This window comes from Phaethon lepturus, unplaced genomic scaffold (genome assembly GCF_000687285.1).
Source record: "Phaethon lepturus isolate BGI_N335 unplaced genomic scaffold, ASM68728v1 scaffold4225, whole genome shotgun sequence".
Lineage (NCBI taxonomy): Eukaryota > Metazoa > Chordata > Aves > Phaethontiformes > Phaethontidae > Phaethon > Phaethon lepturus.
Window position 1 is genome coordinate 264,119 of NW_010538240.1, and position 17,230 is coordinate 281,348.

General features: G+C 40.0%; 1 protein-coding gene across 1 annotated transcript in view; it reads right to left on the minus strand.

Annotated features, from left to right (window-relative positions):
* Window positions 1–17,224, minus strand: part of KCNC1 (potassium voltage-gated channel, Shaw-related subfamily, member 1) — a 111,514-nt gene extending 94,290 nt beyond the window's left edge. Inside the window, 2 exon segments of the mRNA XM_010286716.1 lie at window positions 16,554–17,030; window positions 17,033–17,224. Coding sequence (XP_010285018.1) covers window positions 16,554–17,030; window positions 17,033–17,146 — 591 coding nt within the window. The 5' untranslated portion in view covers window positions 17,147–17,224.
* Between the last annotated feature and the right edge of the window lie 6 nt (window positions 17,225–17,230).

The window sequence follows — 17,230 nt, forward strand, 5'->3', positions numbered from 1 at the left end:
TATATTAGGCCAGTTGTCTTCTCCTGAAATCCCATTTGGTCTGGGATCACAGCTGAAAAGAGTCTGTGTGTGGCCATAATTCTTGTGCAGAACTCCTAAGAGGAAAAGCTGGTTTGGCTAGGTTGGAATGCACACTGAAGTCTCTGCCCTAAGGCTCTTAAAGAGATTGAGTTGGCCTCTTTTTTTTTTTTTTCGCTTTTTCCTTCCCTTTTTTTCCTTTTTCCCCCCCCCCCCCCCCCCGCCAAGTTCTTGTGCCAGGCATCAAGGAGTTTGACCTTCACAGGCCACAGAAAAAACAGAGTCCGTCAGAACATGCTGTTCAAAATCCTCAAATGTCCTTACAGCAAAGGCTTCTCCAGTGTTAACACTGATGATAATACCTGAAGCTTTTCACTGTGGAGCCTAACCCCTTTTTTTATTCTTTGGCAAACTCGTAACAGCAAAATGTGCTCTTTTGACCACAAAATCTATTACTGCAAATTTCCTTCTTCCTGGGCTCTTGTGAGGGCTGCTTTCTTGCTTGCGGCGCATGCAGAATGTCCTGGCATATTGCTAACTCATTTGAATTACTCTGATTAGGTTGTTCTCACCTTGCTGGAAAATGATTTGCTGTAAGTTGCCACAGTCTGAGATTTCAAGCTCTTAACAGTCTTGTTTCTCTATGAGCAGTCTGGTGATTTGTCATCCTCATTCTCTTTTGAGGTTCCCAACACTACTTGTTCTTCAATGTCTAGTGAACATTGAAGGGTGAGACTTCACTCTCCCCACAGTGATTTGCTCTTCTAATGCTGAAGCCTCCTTCTGGTTCCTATTTACTGTTGCTACATCCTACTCCAGGCATTTCCCTTCTCATTGCTGACATTGGAACCGCTATTTTCTGTAGTTATGCTTCGAGAGAGTGTCCTTCTAATGTCTGATGATGACTGCAGTTCCTCCACTGCATAGCATCCCATGCTCTGTGAGCAGGAGATCAGTTATCCAACAATTAAAATGTTGCTTAAAAACCAGAATTGGTGCCACAGCCTTTGTGTGAAAGGGGAACAATCAGGACAAGATGTTGATCCTTCTAAAAGCAAGAGTGGTTTTGTGTCCAGAAAGGTCTAGAGAAATGCAGAGCCAGGCTGAGAATCATTTGAATAAAAATTCATGAGCAAACCTGTATTTTCCTGATCTACATGGAAACCTGTTTTTATTCTGAACTGATTTAAAAACAAAGCAAAATCCGCCCCCCACCTCAGACAAGCTGAAGTACTGCAAGCAGAAGGTGTGTATTTATAAATCACTCAATGGAAATTATAAAAGCAATTTGGAAAAAAGAGATCCTTTTTTCCTTGAAAACTTTCAACACAATTTGTCATATTTGTCCTGCAGACTTCAAACTGGCAAGGCTTTTTCCACATACAAAGATTTTTGCAAGTTTTTTTCAGAAAACTCTTTGCTTTTTATCCTTCAGTCATTCACACTTAAACTTTACTGTTTTGATCTTTAATTCTGACTACCATTTTACTTTTTCACTTTTTTATTAAGTGTGAGAGGAGAAAAAGAAACTAATACTGGGGGGGGGGGCGGAAATGGGATTTTTCTCATGGAGAAAAGGGAGAAATTTTGAATAAACCTTCTTGGAGAGGAGGGGGAGAACTGGGAGAAAAAAATGTATTTTCTTGCCAAAAAGAAAAATTGTCTGCATTTCTTTGATCAGCTCTAGATCTGCAACTGCAGAATATATATAATACATTTTATATATAATATATAAAATGCAGAATATTGATACTCCACAACCTTTTTCTTTGCCAAAACGTCTGTGTATTGTGAGAAGGCTCCCTAAACATCATCTGCAAAGTGTCCAAAACCAGAAACCCAAACAAATTCATCAACCTTTCCCCTCCCTTGCAACCCTCATGAGCAGCTGGATTTGAAAGACAAATAAGGCTGTGGAATAAATGTTAAAACAGGGATGGTGACATGTGTGATGTCTTTAATTTTGGCTCGTCTCTTCCTATGTGTGTTTAAAAAATAAAATCACTGCCTTAGTATAATGGGAGATTCAAAACCAAGAGTAACTACTTAGCATTTTGACGAAGGTATGCGTATTTTAAGAAAAGATGTATTCTATCCTCAACTGCAAGGCTGTGGTGAGTTTTGTTAACTAGCAGAATTTGTAATTTGGGCTACTGAGTTGGCTTAAGAGCATTTTTGTGGCCTGTGGGCATTTTAATAGCAGGACTGTGGTGAGCACTTGCAGTAAGCACTAGCAGGAATTAAACAGCTTCATAGCTTCATGTCATCTTGAAATTTTTCTTGATTGCAGCTAGTATCATATGCAGTGTAGGTAGTGAATGAGAAGATACTTTTTTCCATTTGTATCCAAATCTTCATTGATAATGCCTCTCAAAATACAGCTTGTGGTCTCTCAAGAAACATAGTACAGGGCTTGTGAATGTAGTTCCCACACATAAATTGTCTACTGCGTTTTTCTGAATGTATTTCTGAGCCCTTTGCCATCTGTGTACGTTACAGCTCTTGTAGGAAGATCTTTAGACCAAACTGCTGCTGTACCTGGACAGTCGTGTACAAGCTCATAGTAGAAATGTCTTTTTGTTCTTTTGCTAAAGTTGTCGGAGTAGCAAGGGATCCCACAGGAAGGGATTTCTACTATAAACTTTGCAGTTACTAGAATTAATGATGTGCCCACAGCTACCATAAGTGGAAATTACATCTGTTTGTTAGACTGGCAGTGCTAAATAAAACCTGGTTGGCTATTGGGATGAACAATGTGATCAGATAGCCTTGTGGAAAAAAAAGAGCTGTTGTTGCTAACATTCACCTCTAGGATCTCTGCTTAAATTTACCACAGTTCTCACACTTGTAAACATGTACCTCTTAATTCTAAAATAGATTTAGGACAATCGGGATAAAAAGAGATTAGATGAAATTTCTCACTGGTCTGAATTAGACCTTGCTGATGAAGTCAAGAGCAGGAAAAGCTTATATTTACAAGAAATGTCATAAAATCAAAGAGCAGTTGTGTGTGGTGTTCTCAGCAGACATACAGCTACTTCAAAATCCTACCTGGATGAAGAGAGTACAAAAAAGTACTTTACATTGGTGCTTATAAAAATGGTACTCAAATGATCAAAACAAAAGCCTATGGATACATAGTCCCCCTGTACAGTATTCCATAACCATGTAGATCTAGGGAATAGAGTAGATGCCTGTTTTACCCAGTTCTAATTTCTGTCTGATGGAGGTTGTGTAGTGTGAGTCTCAGCAAAAGGGAACAAATGGCTTTAATTGCTTCACAGCAGAGTTCTCCACCTCCTAGCAGAATGAAAATAAGGATGACCTGCCCAGATTCCTACATGTGAAAGGTAACTTTCCCCTGTTTGCAGAAACCCAGCAGAAGCGTTGTGGATGTGCCCCCTTCCTTTGAATTTTCTTACAAGGTCACTGTCATCCTGATTGTCTTGAGTATTTTGCACTTCAGTATTGAATTCTTGTTTAAAATCCTAATGATATTTGTCTATAACTTGTCCTTTTTGTAGAAGTTTTTAAAAGTATTTTCTTAAATGGTTACGACTCACAGAGCCTTCGTGATGCATGGAGATATTAGTACTGGCAGTATCCTTATCAGATGGTGATAGACAGACACACAAAGCTATCACAACTGACATTTTTAAAAGTTTCCAATGCCTAGCTTAAGAACCTTTGGGGATCAACTTGAAGAGATCTTATGCAGCTGTCACTGACTACAAGGGGAGACACAAAAATCCGGATCTGGTGCTGAAATTCCTGTTGTGACCTTTGTGAGATCAACATTTATATCTAAAGGGGAATTTTGCTACTGCAGGATGTCCAAGGCTTAGCAAGACCACTGACACAGGAGTTAGCCCAATGTCTGAAACCTGCTTGTGATTAGCTTGTTTTCAGCATGTTTCCAGATGTGGTAGTGGGCCTTTTGGATGCCAAACACATAGTCTTGAAAACACCATTCTTCTTGTTGCAAGAGACTAGTTAAAAAAAGTACATATTTGATTACAAAATAGGCTGGAATAGTTTTTCATGTAGAACATACAGAGAACAAGACGCCTAGGAACACAGCTCCAAACTTCCTGGCTTTTGCTCATATTCGTGCCACAGTTCCCAGTAAGATTTCTCTTTCATCTACATTTGCCATAGTTCCTCCTTTCTCCCTTTCTAAGAATTTAAGAGACAAGATGACAGAACAGATTAGAAAAATATCTATAAATAATGCCGTACGTAAAGAGGCATTTACCCACCAAGTCTTAAAACTCATTCCTTGATTTGGTTCTATTTTTATAGGCTTCATCTTACTTGACACTGACAATGATTCATATAAATATTAAGTATTCATTTTCAGCCCATTGCACATAAGTGAAGCTAAATTGTAGTGTTCTTTGGAGTTTTTACCCTGCAGGTCCTTACTTAGAATGGAAACAGGGATAGGAGGATTCAGTTCGTGAGTACTCTACAATTGGTCCTATGGTCCTATATTAGATAGCATAGATGTAGCATTTTTTAAATTTTCAATGCCATTCATATTTCAAAGGATTTCTTTGTTGATTTTTTTTTCCTTCTGCAAGATATAAAAATAGGATGTGTTACCCTGAATTAAAATCTAAATCTGAAGGCTGTGGAATATAACATGATTTCTTATTTATATGTCTTTGTAGTTATGTAGAACAACTCTATCATTATTTTTTGCTATATCTTGGTTTTTAATTAAATCAGTTTTTAAAATGTTTTATTTATTGTCACAATGTTTTATTCTTTAGACTGCACAGTAAAGCTATTTAAACAATGAAGGAAAATATTTTTTCAGTATTTGTCACTTCTAAATTCTAATACAATTGTGTTTCTGTTATAGCAGGAGTAGATTTGATAACAGATGGTAAAACTGCAAAACTGCCTCTGCTTCATTAGAGCCCCTGGCAAGACTCCTATATAAGGTAAATTACAGTAGAAAGGGATATTTAACAATATAACCTTCACAGTTTCCACTAAGATTTTGAACTAGTGTTATGTGTATCATGAAGGCAGCGAATGAAATAGCTAGAATGTTTATTGATCACTTCTGTGGTGGTTGTTAATGCCAGAGCTAAACCATACGTGCTGTAAAAGGCCCTAATCTTGCAAAGACTTGTTCTACTGCTTTGCCACGTTAAATTTTTCCTGGCAACAGTTTAATTTCGATTGCTTTCCTTTAATGGTGATAATGCATTTTGAAATATTAAAAAGTAATAAAATGTAAGTGATCAACTTCCATTTAAATTAAAATAATGTTTATGTTAAAATATTGATGAAAGGCAGACTTCAAAGGTTTTACAAATGCTTGTATTTACATGGCATGACCGAAAGGTGACAGATTGATAGCCCTGGGAAACGTAGGTCTTTTCAAAACAAATTATGTGAGATGTCCTTACACTGACTTGGGAGCTTGCTTTCCAATGTGGCAGAACTGCTCAGACTCTGGGGTGAAAAAGTTCTCTCTACTTCTGCATGTCATTCTACGTCTGTATATCATCTCATGCTTTGTACATTTCTTCTCCATAGCTTCTTAGCCTGTACAGAGATCACTAAATCATTGCACATGGCTCATCCTGGAGTCAACCGCGTGACGATGACATATGGTTATTTCCTAACAGGAACTGGCTTCAGACTAGTGGGTGATTGAAAAATAAAAAACTAGTGATGTCACGTGCTGAAGTGATGCTGTTTCTGACAATGTCACTATATATATCTTTTCTGCTATTAATCTTGCTGAATTCAGTAGCCCAGAATTACCACACAGGAACAGCTTCTTAGTTCCACATTATTGGGAAATGCTGCTTTGCCATATACCCAATATATTGGTTTGTGAATTCCTCATCAAACTGGATCACAAACTGCCTGGATTATGCAGCTGTCTGAAGTTGGGAAGTCTCTTGAGCAGAGACACTTGAAAATCTGAAATCCTGCAGTTGGAGGAAGATATTAAACCTGAAATTTCACATTCTAAGCAAAAAAAACCTGTAGCCACCAGACTGTTGCATCCAGGGAACAGTTTCACACTACTAATATCTCCTGTTTTCGTGTTTTGAGTGTGTTTTTGAACACAGCTTATATTCAGTGTGTATTTAGCAAGTACATTTAAAGGACTCTGCCTGTTAGTGAAGAAAAACCATGGGCATTAACAAGGCTTTGATATAAGGTACTTGCCAACAATACTAAAGCAGTTTGAGATACAGGCAGAAACAATACTGTAGGCACTGGGAAATTTTAATACGCATTCTTAAACATTACATCTGCAGGGTTAGTGTTTTGAGCATTTTAAGTTTGAACTCACATGGCTACATCGTTTAATGAGTCTGGCCGCAGAAATGAAGATGTAGGAGCCGACTGCTAGATTTCCGTGACACTGGAGTGATGGAGAGATGGTGGATGCCCACCCCTGCTGTCTTTGCACTGGCTGGTACAGCTCATACGCATACTGCACCTTTTGAAGAATCATAGCTTTTGGGTGATCTGCTCCAGTCCAGGTTGGTTTAGGAAACACTACATCCGAGTACAGTGTAAATTCTTCCCGGAGATACTTACTGTTAGCTTGCTGGTTTTATGGCAATACCATTTAGAGGTATCAACAGAGATTATAACCTTATTGTGCTAGTTACTGCAATAAACACATTGTAAGGGAGAGCCAAAAAAATGCAAAGCAAGTAACCTGAGAAAAGTTGTTTTCCTATTTTGAAAATTACATTCTAGGATTAAATGTCTTGTATGATTCCACACACAGTAATATTTGTAGAAAATGAGAAGAGCTGAAGCATACCCAAATGACATGGCTTAATGAGCTAATGTAACATGGTGTTTGTGTGCTTGTGCCATGGCAAATGTTCATTTGCTGAGCTATATGAATATGGCCTGCCTTCGTACTACTGTCATGCTGTAGATGCTAGCTGAAACCCTTGAGAGGATTCTTCAGAGGTAATGTCCAAGCAAGTAGGGCACACAAATAATGACTTTAGTCAGAACTGCTGAGAAATGCTTGCTTGATAAGCTGCATTAATTCAGTTGCTTGCAATCATCTGTCCAAATCTCAGGTTTGGGGTCTTTTTTAGTTGGGGTTTGTTTTTTTTTTTTCTTTCTAGTGAATTCACACCATGTAGGTCTGTGTATATTTTTGTGGCCATGTGTGGACTGTTCTGAATGAATGTTAAAGGTCACCTAATAAGAACAAAGCCCTATCCTGCTGTCCTAGCCAAAGTATCCTTTGAGGACAATATATGTGCAGTAGCTGATGGCAGTACACATGTGAAGATAAACTTGTGTTTTGGAGTTGCGGATGCTATAGAATTGCTATTGAATTTCAAACTTTTCATTTCCCTTTAGTTCATGTCACTGACACTTAGAAGGTAAAATGAGCTTCTCTTCTTAGCAGAGCAGGTTCTCCAAAAGATGTGAATGCACTTTTGCACTATTGATTTCCTGCTGCTTAGACATAACTAACATTTCAAGTAATCTATACAGTTCTGAAATTTACATTAGGTCTTTTAATAAAATCACTAGCACCTTTGGGATTCCTTGGTTGGATAAACATTGAACTCCTATCAGATGAACACTAAATTTCAATATTGCTTAAGCAAAGATCAGGTATAAGCTGAGCTGCTGCCACCCCAAAAAAAGAAAACCAAACACCACCACTACCCCCCAGCAACTGACTCAGGCTGGCATCAGTTGAGCTATCATAGCATGGTTAGGTTGTTCTTGGTTGTCCTTACAAAGTGCTTTACTGAAAAAGCCCAAGTTAAAATCAGTTCTGCAGTATGCGGGACACATTCCCAAGAAGTGCTAAGATGTACTGTCACTAGATTTCTTGCAAAACTCCACACTATAAGCAATGGGGAGATCCATACTAAAAAAAGAAACAGGAATCGCACAATGTGGCTGCTGTCACGTTGTCTTGTTTTTAAGAGTAGAGATCAGAGGCTACTGGGAAGGCAAGCCCTTTTGCACTGAGTATTGTGGCAATTACACAATTGTTCTTGTCCTGAAAAATTTTGCCTGAAATAGGTCTGCATGGGTCTCTGTCTGGGTCCCACTAAAATCAGCAGTAGCTGTGGCAGAGGCCCTGTGAGGTGGGCTGGGATTTTACTGACGGTCTCTTAACTCCTTGCCCATGTCCTTTTCTGCTAGAAGACATGACCTCCCTTCCGCTGGAGGTTGTAGGTGCTCAGCATTTTTGGGGCTTTCTCCCTCTTCATTTTTTTGAAGTCTGTTATCAAATTAGAAGCATTCCGATTGAAGGTTTTTACTTAATTAATAACTGGGTAAATCACAAAACTGGCCTCTACTATCTCTACCTGTCAATTGATCCAGTGTAATGAAGACTGCAAGAATCCAAACAGAAAAACAGAACAGGGTTACTGGAATGAATTTTCGAAGTGAAATCTGCAGCTCAATTTCTGATGCATGTCAAATAATGAGCAACCTGAACTGACTAGATCTTTCTTTTTTTTGACGAGGGAGATGCAGGTAATGTTTTCAATGTGTTTTGGGAGAGCAAAAGCGGGCAGGAATAGGGATTCTGCTGCAGTTGAAACAAGGAGCTGTTATTCTGTTCGTGTATTTCTGTGCATGTTTTTAATTTTTTTTTTTTTACAAATGCTGAGTAGATGATCTAGGAAATTCAGGGAATTAGGTGGATTCAGTTTGGTTGTGCAGACGAAAATGCCTGTCTTAACTTGTATTTGTCTCTGGGAAATTGTAAGACTCGGTAGGAATAGGTTTTGCCTTTGTTATTTAAAACCAAACAATCCATCTTACTGCTTCTTAAAAGGGACATTCTTTCCCAGGTTTTCAAGTAAAAAGCCAGTAGGATATTTTAAACTGTTTCATGCAGGCACAACACCACAATAATCTTGACCGAACATTTTCTCAAAGTAAATCTAGCAGTGCTAAGATTTACTGCTGCTCCTGAAGTATCAACATAATTACGTAAGTGTATGGCAGCAGCGTGTGCCTGTGTTGGTAGCTCGTGTGCAGCACACACATCGCTGGCTGTCTGCAGTGCACTGAAATCAGAGATTTATTGCATTTACAAAGGGCCATTACAATGCAATTTTAACTTACTGTCATTAAAGGGTCTTATATCATAAGCAATCACTGCAAAAAGCCTGGACTGAGATTTATTCATAATTTTTATAGCATGATTTATTAGAGCCCCCATTATCTCTTATAATTCATATCTGAAAGAAATGAAAATCAATTAGGGCCTGGTCCTTTCACCTTTACACGTGTGGGGTAGTACCTTGTTCTCAGCCCGAAGGAAACGGGGATATTCCTGGAGTAAGCTATCACTACAAGAGTAGGAGTAAAGACAGCAAAATCTGGGTCCTTACTGAGCACAGGAGAGAGATGTAAAAATTATTCTAGAAATGACAGCATTCAGTTTATATTCCAGGAGGAGGGGGTGGTTCTCCATAGATTCATAGATTTCTCTGATTTCATCCGATCTTAACACTCCTGTGTACCATTTGGACTGAATCACATATTTATGTAATGCAATATTCAGTAGAGAAAGCCAAGTCAGCCTTCTAATACTGTTCTTTCCTCAGATCAAATTCAGCATATAGTAACGGAGAAGCTAATTGTAATGCAATTGCAAAGATCTCAAAATGGCTGTTCTATTAGTCTTATCCCCCAAGAACACACTGAAATTTCATAAAATCAAGCCTATACAAAATGGAAACTGAGGTTTGCCATCTGTATTTGCATGAGAAAGAATTACGCACTTGATTATCAATTAGGGCCCAATTTTTCAATCTGAATACCCCTGCTTGCCCTTTTTATTATGAAATACAGTGCTTGGGTATGATTTGGTTCAACATTAATTGAAGTCATGTGGTTTGAATGGGGATGTATTCTGTAGTCCTTTGCAGAAAAAAATGCCAGTAAGATCATGAAGAGCTTTGTCAGTATGAGAGCTCTATGTTTTGATGCAATGTGCTAAAGATGCTCATGCCTTTAAATGATTATGAAAATATATATTTGAATATGCATGTTCCTAATAAATTGCTGAGATCTATTGTGCTTCAGTGCCTTGGAATGGAAATATGCAATGTATGTATTAAAAAAGCAGTACTCTGGAATTTATTTGCTATCCTGAACCATACTGCAGGAAAATTCATTTTTATCCTTAAGCTGGTGGTAATTTTGGCACTGAATTTCAATAACGGTAAGGCCAGGCCCTCTGCTGATTTGCTAACATCTCTCCTTATGTTAAAAGAAAGGCAATATGTATAGACTTTACTAAAGTACTACCATAAACATACACAGATCAGTCACTTATTTTTAAAAATAACAAAGATGAATACCATTGAATACTTGACTGCACAGCAGAAGGAACAAGATGGAAAAACAGCTTTCCTAGGTATAGTCTAACGTATCACATTTTTGTGAGCAGTTCTAAAATAGAAATATTATGATTGATCCACAGATCTTTTTATCCTTTGTCTCATGATATACCAACAGAGAATACCAGTATTTTGTTGCCTTTTTTCCTAACGAAAACCAAAATAGCAAATGTCAGAAGAAGGACAAAGAAAATACTTGAAGGCACATAGAGATGGATTAAAGAGAGATGGGACCAAATATCATAGTGAAACCAGTCACTAAATTCATATCGATTTGGTGGCATCAAGGTTACGTTTTCAGAAGTATTTTGGGATGGTTTAATTTTGAAGTCCTTCCTCATATGGAAATCCCACTCAGCATCGTAGGAGGTGGCAGTGATAGGAAGGCATATATATGTGTATGCATATGATGGTATGATCCATACAATCACAGCCTTGGCTAAATCAAGTAAATTTTGTAACCTAGAAACATTAAAATTAAGTAAGATTTAAAAAAAAAAATTAAAATGGCAACAGATGCTGTTCTTTTTTAAGGTTTTAGAATAATAGAAATAAAATTGGAAATAGGCAATGGATTAAAAAAACCTTCCTTGAATTAAAACTGCTAAGTCTATACTAGCCAGCCATAGATTTGTCAGGTGGATAACATCATCCCTCTCATCTCCCTGTGAGGTTGTGACTTCAAAGAGATTGTCAGGTGTTCTGGGCAGACATCATATCTTCCTGTGTGCTTCTGAACAAATCAAACCAACGAAGTCATGATTCTGCACGGCTGCTATGATCTTTTCTTTTTTTTTTTTTTTTTTTTGGTGTGTGTGTGGTGGTGATAGTGGTTTTAAAATTTATTACTTCTGAAGTCAGAGGGACAATTCCCAGGAGTCATTTGTGAGTGTGCCTGCTCCCAGCTTGGCTAATTCAATAGGGACTGAACTTGGTGTGAGCAGTGAACACTTTCTAGCTGGCGTTGTCCAAGGCTTCTTTGGACAGGACACAGAGAAGACTACACCTTGCTTACTAATGGGTTATATAAGGATTTGCAGTAACATGTCCCTGGATGGGAGAAAATAGGAATAAAATGGGATTTTAGGACCTATATTAATAATGAATGACAGAATGGTAGTTAACAGATGTCTATCTGTAATTACATTATAGTGCAAGTGCAGGGGCAACTTCATTTAATGTGGAAAGATTCTCATTTTTCCAAAGCTGTAATGCAGAGTGCAATTAAATTAGGCTGTCTCGTTAATTGTCGAAGTATATGGGTGAGAATTACTGCAGCCAGCTTCAGTGCAGGATCAGATATGCCTCTGCAGGGAAGACCCTGCAGAAAGGCCCAAGGTGCGAGAGCAGCTCCATCAGGGCCCCTTTGATGAAAGCCCTCTCCGGGGAAAGGGGTGCTTGTGGGTAGGAGGGTGTGAGGGGCAGCTCTCCTCTCTCCTCTCTCCTCTCTCCCCGTCTGCTTACGCTCAGCCGGAGCCCCCAGAGCACTGTCCTTGAAGCACTCCTGTGCGAAGTGTGTCCCGTGTCAGACAGCCGCAGAGTAAGCTCCCCTTGTGAAGGGTGATGAGTATCTATTCCCACTCTCTGATATTTTCCCCCATTCCTGAGCTTAGCTGTACTGTGACAGGGTAAAGGATGAGTGGAAATTACCCCAGCCTCTAAGCTTTGAGACAGTATGGTTATTCAGGAACTAGGATCCCATAAGCCTTGTGGTACCTACTGGATGTAGTGCATATATAGAAAAATCAGTTTAAATGAACACAGCAAGGTTGAAATGGTCTTGAATGTAGAGAAGAAAGATAGAAGAAATCCCTGGGGAATACCTTTTTCTCATCTCTTCCCCATTATCTTTTTCTTGTCTCACTCTCAGCGTCAGAAACTTGTCCTTCAAAAATCACCCACTGAGGAAAGCAGAACCTTCTGCAGGATGTGAAGGGAGAACATGAGGGAAGGGTGAGTGTGAGTTTTGCCATAAGCCTTTCCTCTTCCAGATCAGAGCGGTATAGCATATGCCAGGATGGCAAGTCAAGCTGTTGAGGACTTTCCATAGGACCCCAATCAGCTTTTATTTAAAAACAGTAAAAATGTTTATTTGGAAGGACTATAAAAGCTTTCCTGAGGGTTCATTAATGAAGCTTAACCATCCAATTTGAAAATGAGCGTTAGCGCAGAATCTCAGCTGAAAGCTCCTGCTTCCCGAACACTGACTAACCGAATGACTGTGAATTAACACAAACACAACCTTATCCTGCTGGGGAGGAGAAGGGGGCAAAGATATCTGCAGGCCAAACTCCACAGGAAGTCAGTGGGAGCTTCGCTAGTGTAAGAACAGCATGGCCAGACATAAATATAAAGGAGAGAGGAAGCTAAGAAAGTATTTTTCACACATTTGTGTACTGAGGGGCCTGTGAAGTCTAATGAGTGGAGAAGGCAGGAACTCTAGTACGTCGTAACTCTCAGATATGCTGCTTTAGTGTATCTGTGTAGCTTTCTGTGTGACTCTAAGTATACTTCACCTTTTGTGTCTACTTATAAAAAATAAATTTAAGAAGTTGCCTGATGCAAAAAAGACAGTTCCAATAAGCTTTAAAGAAACGTCACACCAATTTAGGTGCACAATATCCATTGACATACAGTGATATTTAGCTGCCTTATTAGATGCTTTAGAAAATACGGCTAGATGCCTCTCTGTCTGCATGTGCACCAGTATCTCTGTAAATCTGATCTTTTCCATCACCTTATCTGTTATTCTGTTCAGACCTCCAGGTACCAGACTTTGCCTCTGTTATCCGAATGTGGATTCTTTAAGTTACAGAGAAGTGTGACGCCCATTTATCTTATTAAGGTAGGTCTCTAAGGCAATCTGAGTTGAAACAAGCTACCTTTTCTTATTACAGATTTGGAAGACAATGCAATTTTTAAAAGTGTTTTATGTTTTTAGAAAGAACTACCTTATTTAAGAAATTAATGTTTAGAAAACTAGAACTTCATTAAACTCAGACACTGTTGTTTTAACAAGAAAGAGTTGGCTATGATGCACCTGAAGACAAATAATTAGTGACTGGGAGCTTATGCTTTATCAAAGTAAGTTTAGAAATAGACAAAATGTGCAGAGTTAGCTGATTTTGCCTGACCTACACAAATGCTCTTCCAGTCTCCCCTGGCTGTCTACAATGAGATCAGATGTAATTTAGTATGAGTTAGGTGCTGGTGAAGTAAAACAGTCAATTGTACTTGTATTTGTAAGCAGTGTCCATCAAAATGCTCCAGGAATAGCTAGATTTGAGTAAATGCTGAGCTTTCCATAGACCGTTCCTAAACATTCACTGAATCAGTCTACCAGATATAGTCCAGAGAAATCTTGCTTTATTCAGATATGCAGGTTTTCATTTAATCTTAATATTCATATACTGTATTCCTTTTACTTGCCCAAGTGTAACAGTATAATGGTTATGTAAACTGATGCTTATATTAAGATGTTATTTTGACATACATTTTGATGCCATATGTAAACATCAAACGTGTATATAATAACCACTATTAGTACAAGTCTCAGATCCAGTTAGGATGACAAATTTTTATGATGTATTTTGTTGACAAAATGGCAATGTGAATTTAAATTTTTGCATGACTGAAATACAGTTTGTAATTGAAAGTAGTGTACACAATTCAAAGTGAGGCAATAGTGGATTTGTTGCCTGACTCGACTGTACTAAGGATTGCTTTAATATACTGTTCACCTGTTAATGATGCTGTCAATTATTTTACTGTAAATTAGCTATTGTGAGTTTGAGGTCTTTTTGCAATGTCTGCGTTCATTAGGTTACAGGAGCATAAATCAAACTCCCATCTCTTCTTACATCCATAACCATAACATATGGGTTTTATTAGAAAATGTTAAGTGTCTTATAATGTCTTCTTAATGGACAATGTGTGCATGTGTTGATGATGAAAGCCATCTTCCTTCATGCAAGATATTAATGCATATGGCCTACGTCTCCATAGATACAAGTTAAAGATCATACTTAACCCATGAAATATTCAGTATACACTTCAACTTTGCCCAGAATTCATACTTCTCTAGCATAACAATCCTTTAAGGAAAGAAAAGTTAGAGGTAAATCAGGGGTTGAATTCTACCAGGTATGCACATGTAATTGTGAATAAATGGCATAACATCCACTGCAAAAAACAAAACAAACAAACCCAAATCACTTTATAAAATGCCTATTTCTAAATGAAAATACCCATAGAGAATTAGAAAATGGAATTTATATCTTCCTAGAATTCCAGCTTGTTCATGACAAAGACTCTTAATATGGGTTATAGATTTTGTCCTCCAACCTAAAATATCATGATGCTTCCAAGCAAAAGGCTGTTTTAGCCTCTGTTTGTATCCTTTTCATTGGGACAGCATTATCCATTTGGCTTTTGGACCATTCCACAAAATCTTGGACAAGCACACTGCCCTGACTTGAAGTGTGTTTTACCAGCAGATTCCTGGGCACCAGAGAGATCTGCTATTCAAATCAATGCCTGGTAACATTGGGCTTGATTAAAGGAAGCTAACTAAGCCTTTTGAAGGATACCCTCCAGCATTCCCTCTCCATTTCCTTGTTCCCTTGGCAGAAATCAGGGATTTGAAAGCTGCAATTCAACAGCATCATCCTTTCATCTCATGGTAAATACTTTATTATTCCTTTATCCTCCATGCTGTTTAAAGGAATTCATTTAAAATATTAACTTCTTTGTTCAGGGAGGAAATCTCCAAAGGGTATGCAAACAAGAATCTTTAGAAATGCACCAAGATATAACTCCAGGCTCTGCTCCAGCTTTCCCCATTCATTCAGTCTGCAGACCTGGCGGCTTCCTGCTGGAGACCTCTGCTGAGACCGAAAGTCTCCAGCAGCTGCTCTTCCACCACCCATTCATAGACGACCCGCTCCCGTGTCCCCGCTCCCTGCATTTCCACTTCCCTTTCCTTCATCCATCCAACTTGCTCCCTAATCTGATCTCATTTCTTTGATCCTCCTCAGGAACACTGATCGTCCTCCCACACCAAAGCACCACTTGTCCCTACGGAGGGCTGACAGCAATTATGCTGTAACAAAGGTAGGTTTAAGAGAGGAGTAAAACCTATCCAAATCAACTTTGTGAAGGCACTATCCTTCATCTATTTTCCTGCTTATCAATATGGGTATCTTGGGGGTTAATCCTGCTGCTGCTCCTGAAGTAAATGTTTTCTCGACTTTTGACTTCAGGAGCAGAATCAGGCCCTAATTAATGTAATTATCCTCATATGTAATAGCATGAAAGGTACCTACTTAGAGGAGTCGGGTGACTGTTTAAGACCATCTTTATCCACAGCTATGCTGTGAACTGCACCAGTGTGCATTCCCTTTCCAAAACAACCGCAGGCACCAGGAGGGGAGGAGTTGTCCTTCAGTAGCCAGGCAAGAAACCTGTAAAACACAGTGTCCCTTCTACATGAATGAACCCTCTCCTCTGATTAATACTTTGCATTTCCCACAAGGGAAAAGACAGAGTGAGGAGGTGAGGAACTGAATTACCCATTCTCAGAGAAGCATGATCATAAATATTTAACATGGTACGTATGAGAAGAGAGAAAGGAACAGACTCCCTTTCCAGTCCAGGCTGAGAAAGTCTCCAAATCCCCTGGTCTCCCAAGGACTGCCTGCTCCCGTGATCCTTTCTCCGTCTCATAGACGGGAGAGAGCCGTTAGCTCATAAGAGAGCTGGATAAGGTGCCTCTCTACTGGGAGATGACTGTAAAAATCTGTGCATGGATGGAAATTGCCTGGTATAATGGAGATCTCCCTGGCCCACAAATGGGACCCTGCCCCAGGCTGTGGGTTTTTTAGGAGCCTGTTAAAAAATAAGGGTCTCTGGAAGCCCACAGATGAGTACATGAGCTCATGCCTTGGTGTCCACTCGTGCCCCATGCATCAGGCCTGCTCAAGTGCGTGGGTTATGTCCCCATAGCCCGTGCGTGATTTTTGTATGGCTAGACACATGGATGGCTGCTCTGCTTTGCCAGTGGAGATAGCCCTGATGATGTTGGGAGGAAGTGGGACTGAAGGGAGGTTCTAGTGTTGTGATGAGGGAGCTGATTGCATAGCTTACCCTTGCATATCTGGAGGAGTAGGGATCCTCAAAGAGCGCCCAGATGCGGGGCTGCCACCGTCTCCAGAATCCCCCAGACCTGCCATCTGGGGAGTCACTAAGTGCTAGGCGTTTTGTCATCTCCAGCTCCTCTTCACCATCACCAGAGTCTCCGGTGCCATCTATGTCTCCGTCCTCGGCACTGCTATCCAGGGGTGCCCCACCAAAGCTGTCCAGAGCCTCTTCGGCGTCACGGTGCTGCCGGTAGGTCATCCAACAGCAGGGCTCCACATCGGTCTCATCGATGCCCCAGAAGGCCAGCTCCTCCTCATACAGGGGCCCGCACACGTCCGCGGGGCAGTGCAGCTTGCCTGTGCGGTAGTAATTCAGGATGTGGGCAAAGACGCCCGGGTGCCGGTCAAAGAAAAACTCATCCGTGCGGGGGTCATAGTCGAAGTGGCTGTGGGCATCGGGTTCGGCGATCCAGGCCAGCCGGGTTCGGCGATCCAGGCCAGCCGAGTGCCAGGCAGGGTGCGTAGGGTGCTGCGGTAAGTCTGGTGCCTAGTCCCTCCCACGTTGATCACAATGCGGTCGCTCTCGTCGCCCTGGCCCATCTCGTCTCTTATTAGGCATGTCGCAGACTCATCCAAGCAAGCACGGCAGGCAGCAAGCCCGTAAGGGGACGGCTGCTCGGCAGC